At 45.2% G+C, this 21,207-nt stretch overlaps 1 protein-coding gene across 2 annotated transcripts in view; it reads right to left on the minus strand.

Moving 5' to 3' along the window:
* LOC146802288 (uncharacterized) overlaps positions 1 to 21,207 on the minus strand; it is a 197,403-nt gene that overhangs the window by 55,973 nt on the left and 120,223 nt on the right. The window contains exons 1-2 of one of the 2 annotated variants that reach the window (XM_085621858.1): positions 20,375 to 20,686; positions 11,355 to 11,988 (exon numbers count right to left, since the gene is read on the minus strand). In XM_085621858.1, the coding sequence (XP_085477984.1) occupies positions 11,355 to 11,988; positions 20,375 to 20,670 (930 nt within the window). In that variant the 5' untranslated portion in view covers positions 20,671 to 20,686. Of the gene's footprint in view, positions 1 to 11,354; positions 11,989 to 20,374; positions 20,687 to 21,207 lie in introns of those variants that run through there. The other variant, XM_085621859.1, reaches the window with a different exon arrangement.

The raw sequence follows: 21,207 nt of genomic DNA on the forward strand, positions 1-21,207 counted from the left end.
TCCTACGATTGAAGGTCCTTTCGAAGTCTTTTATGAATGAGTCCCAATCATAAATCAGGGGGTCGTCTCTTTTAACCAACGGAACGGCCCACTGTGCAGCATCTCCTGCCAGGTAAGAGATCAGGAAGGCAACCCTAGCATGGTTGGTAGTGAACGCCTTTGGCCTACAAGAGAAATGTAACATGACTTGTGTGAGAAAGACCTGCACCTTGCTGCTATCGCCATGAAAGCGCTCTGGGATGGCCAAAGGAACCGGCGTGGGTATTTCTAATACCAGAGTGAGAGAGGTAAAAGACAGTCCTGCGTTGAAGGGATTCCTTTGCATCCTCTCTACCGTGGCTTGCAAGTTTGCAGTTTCTGCCCTAGAAGCAGCCAACTCTGTCTGAACTATCTGCAACGCAGCCACCAGATCCTCCAGGGTGACCATGTCTCAACGTACGACCGGGAGGATTTCAATTCTTGGGCCGCTTACTATGTCGTGGCCTGGAATACTCAGGATCGAACGTTGCAAGTAATGGTCCACCTCTCGACACCACCACGGTCTGAATTGGTATACACAGACTCAATGGAGTGGTCAAGCGGGGGAAGGGTAGGAAGGGGACAGCAGGGAGGGAGACCTAAAACTACACCAAAACAACTATAAGAAAATAGCGGTAGTACACTATGATCTTCTTTTCCCCAACCTGACCCTTACTAAGGAAGGTCTGCCTAACAAAATTCAGTACCTGTAAAGAAAGAAATATCTTCTCTGCTACGCCTGGAAGTTGTCATACACAAGGAGACATGCTGTTAGCTCTGCAGAAAGAATCCCATGGTAAGTACTTGCAAGGCATGTGCAACATCAGAAAAAGACGTGAACACAGGTTAGGGCTACCTACCTATATAACTGTCCTGTAGACTGAAGCAGGGGTGTGGAAGAGCCGTCCTCCTGCTCACTCGCTATACCCCTGCTATTGGAAATATATAAAGGAACCAGCATAAATTACACGACCAGTGTACACATTCCATAAACTCAAAAAGACCCCAATCCAGCCAGCAATTCCAATGAGACTTGGATAGAACTGATCTACTGGGTCCAGCACTTGTATGCCAAAGAAAAATATACGTGATACCGCAATGTCACTAATAGTTCTTAGCGGTGAGTATTAAATCAGAGTTTGTATGCAATTAAATCAATATATATCCTTTGCTTGCAACAGCCATGAAACGCTCGCCAACAGGGAAAGACGATTTGGGCAGTCCTGCCCCGTTTGAAGAACAACAGGCGTTTTCCCTACAAGAGCTGCTGGTCACTCCCCAACAGGGAAAACACGAGTTTTGCGTTCTTGCCCCTCCCACAACCAACAAGAGGTACAGAGGCAAGCCAAAGGGTGCCGTTCGGGCACAAGGTTCACCTCTCGTCTCCGCGAGAGGCACGGAAGTGGGGCTCCAAAGAGAATGTGTGCTCCGCAAGGAACCGGCAAATGGTTCCGCCAACGGAGCAACACCAAACGAAGGTCTGACCCCCACACAACCACTAAATGAATCGGAGCATGGCGCTGACCAGAGTACAGTGCAGGAATACAAGTGGGCGGTGCTTTTGCACCCTTACCAGCCTCTTTCACCCAGCGCGGCTCCCTCCGGGAAAAGTAAGCAGCAGCGTTTCACCGCCCTGGATGCATTAAAATGTGATGTCTCACGCGCGTCATGACGTCATAAACGTCGTCGCACCGAGATTGCTGGGAAATGTAGTTCCCTCAAGTTTTGTGCGTCGGAACGGGCTGAGTCAGTGTTCTTTTGTGGCCCTGCCGGTGAGCTGTAACACTTACCCATGACATCGACATCACGTTCATCACAGAGATATGGCTAAATGAGTTCTCCTCTCCAATCATGGACATGCCGATACCCCCAGGCTTTGCAATCATCAACAAATACAGAAAAAAGACAGCAAGGTGGGGGTGTAGCAATCATACACAAGAACAAAATCTCCGTGACGGAAATCAACACCTTCAATTACAACACCTTTGAATGTCTATTCGCCAACATTAAGACAAGCTACAACAAAACACTATTCTGCCACCTCCTCTACCATCCGCCTGGCAATACCTCCGCATTCGGAGATCACTTGTCCGACCTGATAATTCACTGTTCACTCCGGGACTCCAACAGCCTTATTTTAGGGGACCTCAACATTCACTGGAACAAGGAAAACGACTCGCTAATCCAAACCCTGAACGAGCTCCTACACAATAACAACCTAACCTAGCACTGCACAGAGGAAACCCACAACAGAGGATCAACCCTGGATGCCATTATTGCCCAACCGGACTTAGTCACCATCGACCATATCCTGCCCGTTGACTGGTCTGACCACCACATCATCTTATTCCACATCAACCAAATGATCCCAGACCAGCCCCCTACACAAGACCCCCCCACTGGGTGAGAAATCTAACTCAGATTCCCATGGCTGACTGGGAGGAAAGGTTAAACTCAATTCTTCCCACCTCCACAGAGGTTCTCAACACAACAGAACTCATGTATCACTACAACACATCCATGACAGACATTCTAGACGAAATAGCGCCACTGAAACTAAAAAGAACCAGAAACATTCCATCTAGATCCTGGTTTAACACAGACATAAACTCCGAAAGAAGACAACTAAGAGCCGCAGAAAGACTCTGGCGGAACAACCCGTCCACAATCCTCCGCGACCAGCTCAAATCAATACGCAGGAAGTACAAAAAACACATCAAGAACGAAAAGACTTCCTTCTTCTGTAATGCTTTGGACAACGCAAAAAATAGGCCCAAAGGAACTCTTCAACCTTATCAGACAACAAACTTCCAAACCCCCTTCATCCTCAGTTCAGGCCTCCAAAGACCTGTGTGAGAACTTCGCCAACTTCTTCAACAACAAAATCACCAAGATTGAGGTCTCCCTAGACGACAACCTCAATCCCCCTTACAAAAGCGTGTCCCCAGAAACTGAAGCCTCCACACCCAGGACCTCATATGTGAAAAGTGACGCATCACTGCGTGAAAACAGTGATGCGTCACTTTTCACTGCGCCCTCCCTGCGACTCCAATGATGCGTCATATTTACAGTATGGCGCATCATGTCGCAAGGAGTCACAGATACGTCAGTATTTCTGACGTATCTGTAGGCGCAAAAGTGACGCATTGCTGGAGTGTGTCAAGAAAGTGACGCAACTCCAGCAATGTGTCTTTTCACATGGGGCAAGCCCCATGTGAAAGGGCCTGCGTCAGTCTTACGCCTGCTGTGAGGCAGGCGCAAGATATTGACGCATTTGCACCCTAGAAGTGGCGCAGTGAAATCTCGTAGATTTCACTGCGTTACTTCTACGATGCTTACTTACGTGGGAACGCTCACCCTGCATACATTATACCTGCCGCAGGTATAATGTAGCGCAGGGGTTTACAAAGTGACGCATCTTCCTAGATGCGTCACTTTGTAAATATGGTGCAACAAGGTACAGTTTTTACGCCGCTGATGCGTCACAAAAAGTGACGCACCGGCGGCGCAAAAGTGACGCAAGGACTCATAAATGAGCTCCCCAAGCTCCCCCCAAAACACTGGAAATCCTTCAACCTCATCTCAGAAGCAGAGATACTCAAATTGATCTCCACCTTCAAAATCTCATTACACGCCTTGGATCCTATACCGGCCCAGCTGGCCAAAAAACTCAAACTCTCCCTAGCCCCTCTCTGGACCAAGATCATTAACAGTTCCCTAAGAACCAGAGTCGTACCGTACTGCCTCAAAGTTGGCCAAGTCACGCCATTACTGCAAAAAAACGGGCTTAGACACTAGTGATCTGAATAACTTCAGGCCTGTCTCCAATCTTCCTCTCCTAGCTAAAATCCTGGAAAGGTGTGTTCTCCTCCAATTGCCTTAACACCTAGACTGCACTAACCTTCTAGACCCCCATCAATCAGACTTCAGAAAAGGCTGTAGCACGGAGACAGGGATCCTCAATGTCATTGACGATTTACACATGTCTCTCGATACGGACCAATGCTCCTTACTCATACTCCTGGACCTATCTGCTGCCTTCAACACGGTTGACCACATCTTACTCACCAAGGTACTGCAAGAAAGGGTAGGTGCAGAAGAGGGGGTTTTAAACTGGTTCTCCTCTTTTCTCCAGAACCGCACCCAAAGAATAAAAATCAGAAACTTCTTGTCTGACCTACACCCTGTCAACAGGGGTGTCCCCCAAGGATCTGTTCTCTTCCCACAACTGTTCAACATCTACATGGAACCCCTCACCTCCATACTCAAAAACAAAAACATCCCCTTCCACCTATATGCAGACGACACCCAGATCTAGCTTGAAACCTCCTCCATTGATGACATTCACAGACTCAATGACACTCTAAGAGAAGTCCAACACAGGCTATCACGAAATCCCCTGAAACTCAACAAGGACTGAGTTGGGGCTGCCCTACACCCCCCCACCCCTCAGCGTCTTGAGACCCTCACAGGTGAGTAGTGCACTTTACCAACCCCTGATTGATTGATTGATTGAAGGACAAAACGGAAATCCTCCTCATCTCCAACAAAGAGGAGAACCCCCAAATCGCTGAATGGATAAAAACAATTGATGCTCTCAACACAATCTCACCCTGACGGACTCTGTAAAACCGCTGGGAATCACCCTGGACCCAAAACTAGACATGCACAAACACATCAAGAACACTGCAAAGAGCGCCTTCCTCAACCTGAAGCTACTCAACAAAATAAAACCCTTCATCCCGCCCAACGACCTCAAACAAGCTACTCAATACCTGGTGCTGTCGAGACTAGACTACTGGAATGCTTCCCTCACACATACAGCAAAATCCCACTTAGCTCCACTTAGAACAACTTTCAATGCAGCAGCCAGAATGGTCACTGGAGTAAAGAAATATGATCACATCTCGCCCGCAGTCAGAGAGCTAAAATGGCTCCCAGTTGAAATGCGTGCCAACTTCAGAACGGCCTGCCTCACGCATAATGCCTTGCACACAGGGAAACCCGCTTCCCTGGCCTCCAAACTCAAGAAGAGTTGGGGAGAGGAGTTGGCCTAACGGCTAGGGCGCTCGACCTCGGAAACTAGGTTCGAATCTCGGTAATGACACTGAACACCCTGTGATTCTGGCCAAATCACTTAATCTCCCCGTGCCTAACAAAAAATTAATGTGTGTCCTCATGTAACGTAACTGGTGCTATGTAAAGCGCTCTGATACCTGATTCGGATTCGGGTCAAGTTCGCGCTATATAAAACTCTGCAAAAAAAAAAGAAAGCCGGCCAGACAAGGAGCCTCAGGAGCACCAACACTCTACTCCTCATACCTCCAAAAACCCGCAAACAAAAAAACGCTTCCCGTTCCTTTTCTGGAAACGCGCCCAAAATCTGGTACTCCATCCCAGTCCATATCAGGACTAACCCCTCCTTCATACAATTGAAAAGACAGCTCAAAGACCTCTTCCTCAACCGCTCTCTCCCGAAGGGATAGCTGTTGCCGAAACTCTCAAGCCTGCAGGCTGCACGACACAGACAATTTGTCAGTAAGACTTCTACCTCATCCCCTTCCGGACTCGTCCCTCTATCCACCCTCCCTAAGGGAGGCACGGCTTGAGTCTTTGTGCTTACTAGTGCGACATTCCATGTCTTATTTGCCCTCAATGTTGTTTAGCGCGCTCATTATTGCATCATTCTGTGTCTTCCGTGCCTTCAATGCTGTTCAGTGCAAAAACAACAATTGATGGACAGAATGCAGAACAATGTCATACATTCACCCCAGTACAGAGATCTGGGCCTAAATCCATCGTTTTTTTGCTCACCATGCCATTCCAGTTTGAACCCAGCCATATGCAAATCAGTCTTGACCCTGTGCCTCATGGGAACAGTCCAGCCCGAACTGCCAAGCCAGGTTCGCCCTGGACTGGAAACAAGCATCCTAGGACCGGTTTCGGGGTTTCACCCCTCTTCAGCCAGGATAGCTTAATTCCAGTGGCATGGAGAGCACGGGACTCACGTCTGAGCATACCCGTCCCACTCGGGGTGACAAATGCAAAAACAACAATTGATGGACAGAATGCAGAACAATGTCATACATTCACCTCAGTACAGAGATCTGGGCCTAAATCCATCGTTTTTTTGCTCACCATGCGATTCCAGTTTGAACCCAGCCATATGCAAATCAGTCTTGACCCTGTGCCTCATGGGAACAGTACCGCTTTGTTCGCCATAAGTTGGCAGGGTATGCTCAGACGTGAGTCCCTTGCTCACTTTGCCACTGGATTCAAGCAAGCCTGGCTGAAGACGGCTGAAATGCCAGAAACCGGTCCTAGGAAGCTTGTTTCCGGTCCAGGGAAGGCATGGCTTGGCAGTTCGGGCTGGACTGTTCCCATGAGGCACAGGGTCAGACTGATTTGCATATGGCCATGTCTGAACTGGGGTGGCAGAGTGGGCTAAAGAACGGTGATGGATCAAACCCAGATCTGTTGACTGGGTGTGAGCGTTTGATTGGTTCTGATGCTCCGTCCATCACCACCCCCTTTTGTACCGCTTTGTTCGCCATAAGTTGGCAGGGTATGCTCAGACGTGAGTCCCTTGCTCACTTTGCCACTGGATTCAAGCAAGCCTGGCTGAAGACGGCTGAAATGCCAGAAACCGGTCCTAGGAAGCTTGTTTCCGGTCCAGGGAAGGCATGGCTTGGCAGTTCGGGCTGGACTGTTCCCATGAGGCACAGGGTCAGACTGATTTGCATATGGCCATGTCTGAACTGGGGTGGCAGAGTGGGCTAAAGAACGGTGATGGATCAAACCCAGATCTGTTGACTGGGTGTGAGCGTTTGATTGGTTCTGATGCTCCTTCCATCACCACCCCCTTTTGTACCGCTTCAATGCTGTTCAGCGCACCGCAACTTCCGATGTGCCAGGAATCAATTTGTATACTACTGCTAAACTGTGTGTTTTCCCCCATGTTGTAAAGCACTCCGAACTCCGCAAATAAAATAAACATTCACCACCTCTAAACATCACCGAACCTTAAAAACCCTTCCAAGCCATAAACTCCACCCATCTTAGCACTCTAAAAGTGCCTCACCGCCCCTAAACTTCACTCATTCTTGAGCCTTAAAAACACCCTTTTGCATGCATAAAGTTCATCTATCACTGACCCCTTAAAACTTCTCATTACCTATAAACATCACTCATCCCTGAATCCAAAAAAACGCTCACTACCCCTAAAATTCACCCATGTTAAATATAATTTTTGATTTTTTCATTAAAATGATCTTTCCTTTAAAATGTCCTTATTTTTTTTAACTTATTTTAATTTCTTTGTAATTGTCTTGCCTTAAAATTGGTTTTCCATAATTCGTTTTCTTCCAATATAGTTGCTCAGTTTTCCTTTTTTCCATTAACTCATATACATCGGAGTAATGTTCTGCTCAATTCTTATCAAGTAGGATTTCAACCATGGAAAATTGCTGAGCTGGACTTTTTCTAGATGATTTAATAATTCTTAATGACAGAGACGAGGCTAGAGCTCTCGTTTTGCTGGACGTACCCAAAGCCTTCTATACCATGGATCACATCATCCTGGTAGAAAGTCTACAAGATGTAGGAATAAAAGAATGGCACGAGATTACTTTATCTTTTTTCTAACAGAGATGTTTCAGTCAGTATTTTGCCCTTCTTTTCGAGCCCATCCTAAATCACTCAAATGTGGAGTACCCTAGGGCTCCATCCAATACTTTTGTTTAGCATTTACACGAGATCCCTGGCACTGGTTGTACACAAGCTTAGTTCTTCTTTTGGCATTTATATGGACGACATACAGTTGATCTTTGATATCTCTAAAATAAACAAAACATCCACCCTATCTAATTCCGACCTTAAAAATTTCCTAAGCTATGCCAGGTGGTGAATGTCAAAAAATTACTTAAAACTAAACCCCACATAATCAGAATTATTACTTATTCCAGATGATCAGCAATATTTAAGAATTTAGCCTTGCCAATAGAAAAGGGCCAAAAAGCTACAGCATACGTTGTGCTTTAGAAGTATGTCCGGTACACCATAAATCTCCTCTTCTTAAAATGACCCAAACGCTTGGCAAGAGAAACTGTCCAGATGTCATCTGCCAGTCAGACAGTTAGAAGTTGTTCTCTCTTTCCAGATCTACTTCACCCTAGAGGAGATCACAGTATAGGGAATGCTTTTTGCCACATGCTCCCACACCATGCAAAGTGTTTATTCTTGATGGAACGGAAGGGCCGCAGAAGGTGAACAGGTCTACTAGGTAGCCATATTCACCCGATCTTTAAAGTTACATTTCTTCCAGGTTTGTACGAAGGTGGATATCTGTCTATGGTTACCCCCAATTTTTTGCCTAGTGTCTAGCTGGTTTTTCGACTTAGTTGGCCTGAGATCCTGCCATTCAGGATCTCAGCCTATCTGCTCTCTCTATAAAATGGACTCCATGTACCCTAGGTACATACCCAATTGGTTGGATCACCCTGTGAGCCCCTGTACCAGTGTACACTAGGTACCAAGGGTATTGGTGTATCTAAGGCCTACCAGGGGCTGAAGCATGTATTGTGCCATCCCTGGCCTGGCCTAACAATTTGACACAACTGGCTGATCACTCAGCTGGGGTAAGTTGGTGTATCCACCTCTTACTTAGGTGTAGTATACCTATACCTAACCTTAAATGGGACACATGTTAACCTATAAGTCACTCCTATGGCAGGCCTTAACAATCCTGAAGGCAGAGTGCTTGGTTCCATGTGAGATGGTGCTCTGGCATGAGCTGAGCCTGTCTGCAGTGGTCGGAACAACTTCCTTCTACCGTTTCCAGATATCGCCATACCATATACTCTTAAGTGCATTATGAACCTCGCGGTTAAATGCTATCTTTGGTTTGGCTTTATCAAAACATGTCGAGTAAGGTGTCATACGAATTGGAATACTAACCCCTCGCCAATTCTGGCGACGGGGTTAGCATTCCACCCTTCTAGAGGGACACGACATGTACAGTACCTGAAACCCGGGTAAAATCAGACATAGCCTCAGCTCCACAAAATGGACGCTGCCACCACAGACACAAGTCTGCCCTCCTGCTGCTGGGAGTCCTTCCAGCTTGGGAGACATGGACAAAGGGTTTCCTGCCAGGGGAGGTGCGAGCACCACCCCAGACAGGATTTTGTGTATTGGTCAGGTAGGGCTTGAATGGAATCAGACATGCCTGAGGCTCACAAGGAGCCTCGGTGCATATGCCAGTTCAAACCGGTCCTGGGGCACACCAGCCCCGGACCTGGGGCGAGCTGGACAAAGGATTGGGGGTGTAACCACCCCCCTTCCTGGTCCCACCCTTAGGGAGGAACCTAGCAGGTAGTCCGGCCCCTAGAATCCGCTTAAAGGTAGGAGCTGTGTCCTAAGACTTCAGACATCCTGGAATCAACTTACTACAAAGAAGAAGACGGGAACTTCGACGCTCTGCTGCACAGAGGACAGAAGGAAATCTCCCCTATGGTCAGGGAGTGACCATCTTGCTAACGCAAGCACCAACCAGCAACTCGACGTCTGCTTTGCCGCCGCCTCCTGCCGGAGCCCGAGCCCAGAGACCGACAAGACCTGGACCTCCAGACCTCTCACCGCCCGATCCACAGTCCCTGCAAAGAAGGAACCCGTGGAGGCACCGAGACACGTGGAGCCAGCCATCTTGAAAAGACACTCGACAAGCTGCAAGCGCGACAACAGAGGCAAAGTTGTGCTTTGGGTCCTGAGAAGCCCAACATCCGAGCAGCATCTGCACCAAAGGTGAGCCCTCCAGCATCTCCACGATCTGCGTGGGGCCCCTCTGCACTTTGCATCTCGACGCGCCTGCCCGGTCCCTGGCCCGTTGGCTAGTGGCCATTTTGGCGGCTTAACTTGAAAACTACGATGCTGGTCTGGTTGCCCCAGACTGGCCCCTGCTTCCCTCCAAAGGAGCAGCCCCTCTAACCTTGCTGGTCAGAGTAATCAGCTTTCTTCAATTCCTGCGACAACTGCTTTTGCCAAGGCTTGGTTGCTTCCTTCAAGTCGCCGACACCGCCGACAGCGAGAGCCTGCGTGGGACAGCTCGTGAACCGACTCTTGGACGTCGTCGACCTTCAGGGACCACGTGGCTGCAGAGACAAGCTACACCTCATCACCTGTTTGCACCCGACATCGCCTGGTACCTACCTGGTGCCACGCTGGTCACTGGCTAGTGACCGTGAACACTGTGCCCTCTGCTTACAGGTCTTCTACAACTCCGATCCACCCTTGGATCCACCGCATCTCTTCTGGACCGACCGCCTGCAGCATCTTTGTCATCAGGCTCCATTGAACAGATAGACGAAACCCGACGCACTTCGAGACCTATGCACCCGCTTCCTGTGGGTGAGGTAAAGCTGGCACTCCGGTGCCCAAGTGTAGAGAAACATCTCTAGTGTCTGTGTTTTAAGTCTTAAGTTCATAGTCCATCCAGAAGACCCTTCTAGCAGTAACTTTTGAACTTTTACGCACCCATTGAAAACCTATGGGAGCCCGCGTGTAACTTTCCTCACTGCACACGCGACCCGTGGACCTCCTGGTCACTAACTGAAGTTAGCTCCTTGTAGGCCCAGCGATTCTAGAGGCCCTAGGCCTTTTCCCTTTCCTGTTCGTGGTACTTATACCACTATTTTAGTATATGGTTTGAGCGGCCACCAGGGCCTATCCATATAAAGTGCAACTTCTGTATATTGTAATACTTTCTTGTTTAACGATTTGTGCTCCTGTGCTCATAAAGAGTCTAGGGGATACTTTGAGTAATAAATACATATATATTTTGAATATATATCTGTGTGGTGTCCTTTCATTGGTATAAAGGGGGGTTACATGTGGTAAAACAGCCTGCTTAACACGCTTTAACGAGTTTAGCCTCAAAGACTGCTTAGCCTACGCTACCACTAGGGCAGCTAGTCTGAAAAGGTTGACTTACAACCACACCATAAGGGTTGCTTGGCATGGTACAAGGTGGTCACTTTAATTAGTGAACATCATATACCAGGCCAACTTCTCACAAGGTTTCTGATTTTTTTACGGAGTTCCACTAAGCCAGCCATGTTACCATCTAGGAATCACGAAAGTTATGTCAATCTGAGTTACATAAAATGCCAAACACAATGTACGTACTGTTTCTTCAGTGCTCTTACTATCCCCTCTGTATGTTATTGTTCAGAGCCCACAGCTGTGCACACAAGCTAATAGTAAGCTGTGCAAGAATAAGGAATATTTAGTTGAGAGGATAGCAAGAATGCCTGCTTGGAGATTTGCTTCTGCTAACATACCTGAGAATTACTTGGAGTTTTCTTGACCGGGGAGGAAGTGGGCGTTTGCTTCGGAGTGGATTTCTTCTGCATTTTTTTTCCAGATGGCTGAGGGCATCCAACAGTTCTAGAAATAAGTGAAGTGTGAAAAGGAGATTCTCCAGTTCTTGGAGGCGAAGGACTTTCCAAGGGAAGACTGCTCAGAGGCGAAGCCAATGGTGACACGGACTCTAGATCTATAGTGGGCAACAGGTCCTTCAAAGGACTATTCATTACAAAAAAGGTTTCCCGCCTAGGACTGCGTGGCACTTTGGGACTATGTCTTTCCTCCTGCAATAGTCTGACCTTTACTAAAGGATTTCCCTCTGGTGTTGGCTGGTTCGAGAAGCTGCTTCCATTTATTAACAGATGACTGTTTTCTTTTTCCTGCATGGCACACTTCTCCAGCTTGGCTGCAAGACAGTTAGCCTCCTTCACAACCTCTTCCAGCTTCTCAGTGCTGAGCGGACTCCAGCGTAGAAGAGTGTCTCTGCTATTACATGACTTGTCCCCACCTTGTATATTGAGGTCTATCCTTTTTGCAACACATCTTTCAGTGAAGAGGATGGCTCCAGGAATGGCTTGACCATCGTCGTCTTCTGCACAATCTTCTGGGCTGAAAGAGAAGATTATTTGGGAGGAAATGTTAAGCATGATAAAACATGCATTAAGGTGCTTAAGGTGCTTGATCTTAGGTCTCAGATGTAAAATTATACAAACATGGGTGCATTTTTGCTCATAACTACCTAAAGGGATGAAGCAGATTACAAGAGGTACATTACTGTTGCACGGATTGCACTACTGGAATTCCCTTTGAAAAGCTTGATGGCTAGCATCCTCAACCTTTTTATATCACCAGCTTGAGGCAGGATTACTACTTCACAGAAATTAAACTTCATTTGAGAGATGGTATGTCCGTTTTCTATTAAAAGTTTTGCAGGAGTCTAAATTTTATATTTTTGCTCTCAATTGTGGATTTATGTCGCTTAATAAATATTTTTATTTTTCACAAAGTCTGACTAATGTAATGTTTACTCTATGGCAAAGTATGCTTACATTACAATAGTGATGTTATATAATGCAAAGCTGCTTAACTAAGACAGGTGATCTACATAGGACCATCCTGTGATATCACATTTGCAACATTGAAATCACGGGCATGTCCCTTTTTGCCTTGTTTGGTGCATCATTTCTTTGAACAATATTTTTTTCAGCTTTGATCAGTCAGCCTTACAAATTGCATTTCTTAGCGTAAACTACTAGCAGTATTTCATTACAGATTATGTGATGAAACGAGGCATATATTAGTGTTGTGCAATAACCTTTTTGTATTTGAAACAACTGTCTGCTATATGAAGTAATCAGTTTAACAAAACATTTCCTCTGTGAATCCTTGCTCTTTCATTCAGTCCAGCTTCCCTTTTGATGTATTCCATTCTGTTTTTGTGTTCTGTAAGGTGATTTCTAAATGCAACAAGCATTGGCATAGCCAATAGGTCTCGCGTTTGAGACCTTATAAGTGTTTAGCCATGCAACACTTGATGTTGTTGCTCCAAGGATATTGTGCTGGATAACTAAACACTTATAAGGTCCCAAAGTCGAGACCTATTGGCTATGCTTATTTTCGTTGACTTTGGGACACAGCCACATTGTAGACGGCATGATCAACTTGAAGTATAAAACTGCCTATTAAAATGTTGTTTGAAATAAACTTTAGCTACGTTATAGTAGTTTCAAGAGGTTGAAAAATGGGAGGAAGATATTTGGGAGTTTAGTTTTCAAAAATGGAAAATGTTCTTAATTGCTCCCTGAGATCTGAACCTAACAACCTATGATTCAGCAGAAGTAACCAGTCAGTGCTTCTCTAGAAGGGAAATGACCCTAAATGCACACGGAAAAAAGGCTTTCTTCTGTATAAAAATTATGATGATGAATTAATGAAAAGTAATAATCTTGAATCTGTCTCTGCCCAACATTGGAATGACAGTGGAGAGTGCAAAAGCAGAAGGGGGAAAAAAAACATCGAGACACCAAAACATCACAGTGTGAAATTTATAGCGCGAACAATCCCAGAAATTAGAAGCTGAAGGAAGGCTGCTGCAGACATATCAACAAAATAAAGCGCGGCTCGGATGTCCTTGCTAGAAAATACTTTTTGCAGCTGTCTGTTCTGTGATGTAGACTTGTAGATTGTTACAGGCGCGGATAAACGGGACTGCCCTCTTTTCAAATACAGAGGCGGCGCCATCCTGTTTACAAACATATCCCCTGCAGAGGACCTGCGAGAGGGGAGCAACACAAAAGGCAGCGACTGTTTCACGCGTCTCGCAGCAAGGAGTGCACATCAAACACTGCCTGGTAAGGGCACCTGCTTTAAAACGGTGAGAGAAAACGAGTGGTGCGACTGGTGAGCGCTGAGACAGAGGGGGAGCAGGAGGAGGTGAGAGTGATCGCGGCGGAGGGGTGGACCCGCAAGTGGTGCGCACGCGCTAAGGAGAGCTCTTTTTCAAAGCACATACTCGTGCTTGTGGCACGTCTCTGCTTACTCCCGCAAGCTGTATGCCGCCACAAGCACGAGTATGTGCTTTGAAAAAGAGATGCACTACGGCTAAAGGTCTCCTATGCAGCACATGCGCGCTGCGTAGGCGAGACCTAAAAAGGACACAAACTTAGTTAAGCTTTTCTTCCTCCCGTATATTATAAACTCTTAAATCAGAAACTATGTTTTCTATTTGCAATAAATGACTAAACTTGAGACTTTGTCACTAGTGGTTGACAATTTAAAGCTAAGAAAAGACTGTTGCCTTCAGTTCTTTTTGTGTACAAGTACACCTCAAACTCTTTACAACTTGTGTGCCCAAAAACAAATGTTTTATACAATTCTGTGTATTGTGCAAATGATTATTGAAGATTTTAGATTCTTCTACTAGTTTCAACCATACTTCAAATATATAATCAATGAAACTCCAACAGATTCCCCTTTTTAAGCCCCATACTTCTTTTAATATACAGTGTTGTTTAACTTGTGCAAGAGTATATTTGTGTATGCTAGTGCCAGATTACTGTTGATTGCAATATCAATGTTTTAGAACTAGCATGGCCGTTTATAATTGAAATAACAATGAAATAAAAAAAAAAATTTAAATTCTGGGTTCACTTCTGGTGTCTCGTGCAGTAGAAAAGGATTCTCTAGCGCTTCCAATCCCTCTACTTGCTGTGGAAAGGTGCCATAAAGATTTATGACGTGAAAAGAACTGTGTTCTTGAATTTGGATATCTCTCAATCTATTAAAAATATCAGTTGGTCATTAATCAAGGTTGATAGATTTCAAATATTTACATGTAATAAACAACAAATTTTGCTAACGGTAGAAAAAGAGATCTAGACCTCAATATATTTGGTATCATTAATAGATGATTTGCATCCTCGTGCATTGTTGCCTTTGCTCATCAGACAGAAGAAGCCCTGCCACCCTCTCTGCTGTAAGCTTGAATGCACGAGAAAGAAAGCACCAACAGCCATAAATCAAGTATTGTTTCAAGAGAATATTGCACACCAAAGAACATAAATCATATGTGACAAAGAAAGCCTTTCATTTAGTCATAAATCAACTGAGCACTGCCATAAAGAAACATTCAGTACAAGAACATATTCAATGTTACAAAACAAAAGAACAATCATATGCAGCATAGATATAAGGCATATATGTCAGTAATCAAGTAGTACAAATCAGATACATAACAAATGACCCAAGCAAGACAAGTAACATAAGTAAAACCAAGATACACCCGTTACTTAGTGGTTGTTTTTAAAGATACAAAATAGTCCAGAAATGTTGAGCACAAAAGGTTAGCATCACAAATCATTTCCCGTGTTAATCAGTAAGCAATTAATCAATAAATGAATGAGAGAGAGAGGGGTAATTTGTATTCTCATTCCTATTTCTACTGCAAGGAATAACTTCACATTATCAATCATTCATTATCGACTGGATAAGTTAATTTGAAGTGTTTCAACAGGTAGAAATAGCTTTTCGACATTCCTCTCTTTAAAAGGTGATGATGCGTTTCGACCTCAGTATGATGGAATATGAATGATATTTTAAGGAGGTCGTCACCAGGGCAAGACTCCATAATGTTATCTGGACACTAAGATGAAAATCGAAGATATGAGTTCTTCATCAAAAAAGAGCAAGAGGAAACTTTACTTGACGTTTGCTCTCAAAAGGTGCAAGAGTTTATCTACATACTCATGTTCAAAATGATCATATTCATTGCTTACAAAGTGGATATTCTGTAAATTAAAACAATGAAAGATGAGGGGAAATTAATATATGTGGTCACACAGGTCTCATGCAGTACACCGAGAGGAGATATTTCTTAGCGCTTACCAATAAATGATGTAAAAGCAGCTTCAGATCTAAACAAAACAGAGGAATTTGTTGCGCTCAAAAAATGCGAATGTAGCAACTTCAGTCACCAGAATAAAAAAGCTCAAATTGTGTAGTGACTCTCTGTCACAATATTACCCACATCGCAGTCACGGAAACTGCATTAAGATAATCGGTAACAAACTGTTCACACTTAATTTTTTAGAAATAAATCATTGCTCGTAGGCACTCCGTTGACAGTCAAAGTCTTCGTACAAGTGTGCAGAACCTGCCAGCGAGGCCATGGGATGCCTTCAGTTTGGTGCAGCAGCATTTATAGAGCGTGACGTATAATATTATGTAGCTGGTTAACCTGAGGTCCCTTACATTCACCGAGGTAATACTGTGAATTATAGCCTAAAGCTAAGGGATATCTCTTTCCGAGGTCATATTATGTATAAGGGTACACTTTCCCTATTTGTGTCTTTAAAACAGATGCGCCGGGCCCAAACAGAGAAAGCGTGCCCTATTACATAGAATGCTCTGCCACCAGGGCAGCCGGGAGCATGTGCTGCCCTGAGGGCAGCACAATCAAGTGAAATATGGAGCGGCTTTGAAGCAACCGCTCCACGTTTAACTGTGCAGGCAACAACCTGCCTGCACTTTCAAGGGGGATTAGTGATACCCTTGCAGGCGGGTGCAGTCAGTGACTGTAACCGCCTGCAAAGGGATGTCTGGGTTACCCTTTGCAGAGGACTGCTCTCAGGGGGCGCACAGACAGTACACCTCCAGACAGCTTCTTTGCCTCTGTGCCACGTCCATAATACGTCGCAGGCATAGAGGCAAAGGGATTCCCTCATTTGCATGGGGTATGCCCCCATGCAAATGAGAGAACGCCCCCTGAAGATAGCATTGGCACTTTGTGTGTACCAGTGCTATCAGTATTACAGTGGGGGCTGCACAAGTTTCTGCAGCCCCTTCCGTAATACCAAAATGCCCCTAGGGAGTGCAAAGCAGGCGCAAACGCCAGCTGCGCCCCCGGGGGAAGTCTCTGTAATACAGCCCCAGATAGTCACAATCTCAAGATGCATTCAGTTTGGTTGCAGGGCGTGTCAAGTAACATTAAGAGGTCGGTTGTATTAGTCAAGGCGATGTTGGCCATTGTAGTTTAAGAATACTGGATATCGCTTGGGACTTCGTTAATTGCTTCAGCCCACATGTGGAATAATGTGTGATGCTAACCTTTTTGTACAAAAAAAATCTGGACCGTTTTGTATCTTTAAAATAAACTGTGACGCATGTATCTTGGTTTTACTTATGTTACTTGTCTTTGTTCTTTTGCTTTGTATCTGATTTGTACTACTTGATAACTGACATATGAGTGTTATATCTATTGTGCATATGATTGTTCTTTTGATTTGTAATAATGAATATGTTCTTGTACTGAATGTTTCTTTATGGCAGTGCTAAGATGATTTATGACTAAATTAATAAGTCTTTCTTCGTCACATATTATTTATGTTCTTTGGTGTGCAATATACTCTCAAACCAATACTTTATGGCCTCTGGGTGTTTCTTTTGTCTTGGTTTATTTGCGGATACCTTCCCAAGTTGGCCTTATAGGATAAAAACCCCAGTATTATTGTAGAATTAAATGCAATTATGAGTATGGAGAGTTAACTTCAATGAAGGTCGGGAATTCCATACCCTTAGTGAAATAAGGGTCCATTCAGTGTGGTGTGGTGCTTTTCTTTCATCCACAATGTGAAAGGAGCTTGTCACTGATAGGGTGGTTATTCATTAAATTTTTACCAAGAGACATTGCTGCCTTATTAGTGACAGTCCCTCTAATGTGGTGTTGGTGTGCCCACAAGTTTTCATTGCAGGACAGTATTGTGGCAAGGAGAGAAAAATACTTTAAGATTAGGGCTACAAATGGATGCCAGACTACCAAACTTAGAGCCTAATTATGATGGGGTTGGTCAGATGATGGCCCGCCATTGCAGCGGAAATGAGACTGACAGACAAGGAGTCGATGGCCCCACCCGCCATATTACAATAAGACCGCCATGTAGGCAGTTGAAAACTGCCTTTTTATACTGCAGCTTGTGCTACAGCCTAGGTAAAGGGCCACAGCACAGCTGCAGTAGAAAAAGGCAGTGAGTGATGTGTGTGGGCTACTTAGCAGTGGCCTACGAAGGATGGAGTCCCTGCTTGTGGCCCCCGAAGACCCTTTCCGATTTTGGGACCGCCATGAAAAGGTTGTCAGAAATGGACATCGTAATCCTGATGGCAGTGCCTGCACAGGCATCTGCCTCCATTCAGGATCATGAATCCAATCACCGCCCTGTCGGGATCAGTAGATCCTGTCGGAGGCGGCAGTCCGTCCTCCAGCAGTCAAAGGTCCGACCGCCTGTAGCAGGGGTCGGCCCGAAGGACTGTCCGACGGCCTGTCGGAGGCAGTCCTACCGGCATCATAACGATACCCTCAGTATGAGGCTAAAAATTACTTTGAGATTAATCATAGGAGACTTATCTGAGAGAGATTAATCATTGGTCTTTTTAGCAAAAGCCTAGTAAGAGAAATCAAATTGTATTTTTAGAGGATACTTGTACAAATGATATCACTTCTGGGCTATTTAATGAATGAAGAACAAACAAAGCACTGTTGGGGAATAAATAATTACAAACTATTCAGCTCCAAAATTGGGAAATTCAATGACTGGATGGCACAAACAAATCACACTTCTTTAAGAGGGATTAATAATAAAACGTATTCACCAGAGTGTTGTAACATTATTACCAAAATCCCCTTCAAGTGGGAGGTTAGATAAAATTGTGTTGATAAAACGACCATGACATTTAAATTTGAGGCAACTATTGTCCTATTTTCAGATGTATCCTCTTCATAACGTTTAACAGCAAGACAGAGAAATGGGAAAATGTGTGTAAATTGTTTTAATTTTCCAATGCGAATAACAAACTGCAGTATGGTGTACTGCAGCCTTTAATATTATTTTTGGAACTCAGGAATTGTATGCTTTTGTGTTGTACACTGTATATTGCGTTTCACACCCATGACTAGACTGCAAAGAAATCTGATTTACATTGATTTCCTACTTCCCTTTCGGAATGCATGGTTGGTAGGATGCGAGCTGTAGTTTGACCTACATGGATTAGGTGGGTATAGATATATGACGTGCTTGCTGATGCAGCAAAATGATAACCATGGATGGAAAGGGTATATAAATAGAAAGCACAACAGCTCCCCAAATTGCATCCCAGCACTATGCAAGCAAGATGTCAGAAGCATTAGTTAAGAATGCACAGGTTAACATTTTGCAGAATCAGGTATAATTCAGTTTAGATCTGAATGAGAGAGGAAGACTGCTCTAGACAGTCAGTTAGCATAATGTGTTTCATACTGTGAGAACAAATACTGTCTACAGTCTGCATTATTCAATTATGTGAATTCACAAAGAGCCATTTTTCTAAGTGTCTGAAGTGAATGGTGATTGTCAATCATGCTTATTCTTGCAGTAATCAAGCTTCAGAGCCATCTGTGCAGCCATCTGCACAGAGAATCTTTGTTGAAACGCATGGTCAAGAAAGGGGTAACCTAGGGCGTAGCTTGAGATGTATCAAGTGCGCCAGAATTTGGAGGCATTGACCAATAGCACAGGAGTTGAGATCGGATGGCTTTTCGAACTCTAGAATGGCTCATGTCATCCGAAAGGTTGCAGCAGTTGAGGTTGGAGGAGATGAAGTACGCTCTGAGGAGAGGGGAAATTATTCTGCTTTGAGGGTTAGCTACTATGGAGCAGAGAAGGAAGAAAGTGATATCATGAGGGATCTGTTAGTGAGGAACAAGGTAACCCAGAGCAGTGCTCTTTATTCCTATGTTGTTCAGCCTTTGTAGAAAAGAAGGGTGATGAAAAATGTCAGTGGCAGAGGAGAGGTCTAGTACTAGAAGTGTGGTAGCACATGGTTAAACACAGTTGCTAGTGTGCAGCCTTCTGGAGCATAGCATCAGTGATTGGGAGTCCCAATGGACGTGACAGCCCCCATGGAGGTGCTGGGGTCTGTAACACATTTTAACTCTGTACAGGATGGGCATAATGTTAGGTTCAGAAGGGCCTGTGCTTAGGGAAAAGGGACACTGGGTGCGAATGATGGACTCTTTACTTTCCTAAAGACCAACAAGAGATCCACTATCAGGAGCTTGTTGGACAAAACAGGGCTTGAGGTGGAAAGAGAGGTTTGGCCCAAATAGCACTGAAGGGAAGGGCCCATACTCTCTGTCCCCAGACATCACAGACACCCCCCTCCCCCAGAGTCAGACAACCATGTCCAGGTTAACTGGTTCAGTTTTCAGTACCCATCACCAAGGTGAGGTTATGCAAGGTATGGTTTCAATGGCATGTAAGAGGTGACAACAGTCCCAAGGGCAGGAGGTGGTGACGGAGGAAAACGAGGTGGTGACGCGGGAAAACATGGCGGTCGGCGAGTAGCGGGTCGCGGGAGTGTCCCCAGAGCGTTTGTGGAAAAACGAAATTTTAACAACTGAGTGAAGGAAACTTTTCTTCTGAGAATACAAAAATATGCCTTTTTGTACTCTAGAGTTATCCCGTACCTTGTCTGGCCGCTGACTTGGTGTGGTGCAAGGCGTGTGGAGCGATCAACCGGCAATCCGGCAAGACGGTGACGGAGCGGGTGTACGGCAGAGCGGCCATGGAGCTCTGAAAGAGAAGAGGCGCCGCAGCAAGGATTCCCTTCCGGGGGAAAGGAGGTCGTGGGAGCTACAGCATTGAAGCAGGCATCGGGAACTTCTCCCAGGGGGAAGAGCAATCCAACGAGAGTGGTTTTTCGGCGGAGAGTCGCGTTTTCTGCTGGAGTGGAGAGAAAGGAGGGCTTTTGCAGGCCGATCATACCGGCTCTGCTTCTGGCAAAGGTAGGAGGAAGGGGGCATGTGGGAGTGCGCCTGTGGAGGGGGCTTCCAGGTACGCGCTTCGGAGCCTGGATAGGAGGGGAAATCGGCTGGGCAAAAACTTTTAACCGCCAGAGATTTCATGGTAAAAGGAGAGAAGGGAGAGAAGGGGGGGAAGGAGGAAGGGGTGAAAAGGGTCAAAGACAAGGGAGAGTTGTGTAAGGGCTCCAACACCATAACTGAAAAAACTTTGTATGTCACAGTAAAGAAACCAACACCCTCCGAAAACAAGACAAAGCATAGAAAGACATTGTTAAAAAACGTACACAAGAGCACAAGGTGAAAATCACCCCGTCCCTTAAAACCTACTTCAAAGTCCTACCTAAAACATTAATCCTAGGTGAAAAACAGGATGGCAGGGACAAATAACTGCTAGGAGAAAGATACTGTGAAACAGAAAGTAACTGCAGAAGCCCTAGACGGATGCCCAGATGGATTGGGTGCGAAAGACTGGGGGGGAAGAGCCATCTTAGAATAAA

Source organism: Triturus cristatus, chromosome 8, assembly GCF_964204655.1.
Source record: "Triturus cristatus chromosome 8, aTriCri1.1, whole genome shotgun sequence".
NCBI lineage: Eukaryota > Metazoa > Chordata > Amphibia > Caudata > Salamandridae > Triturus > Triturus cristatus.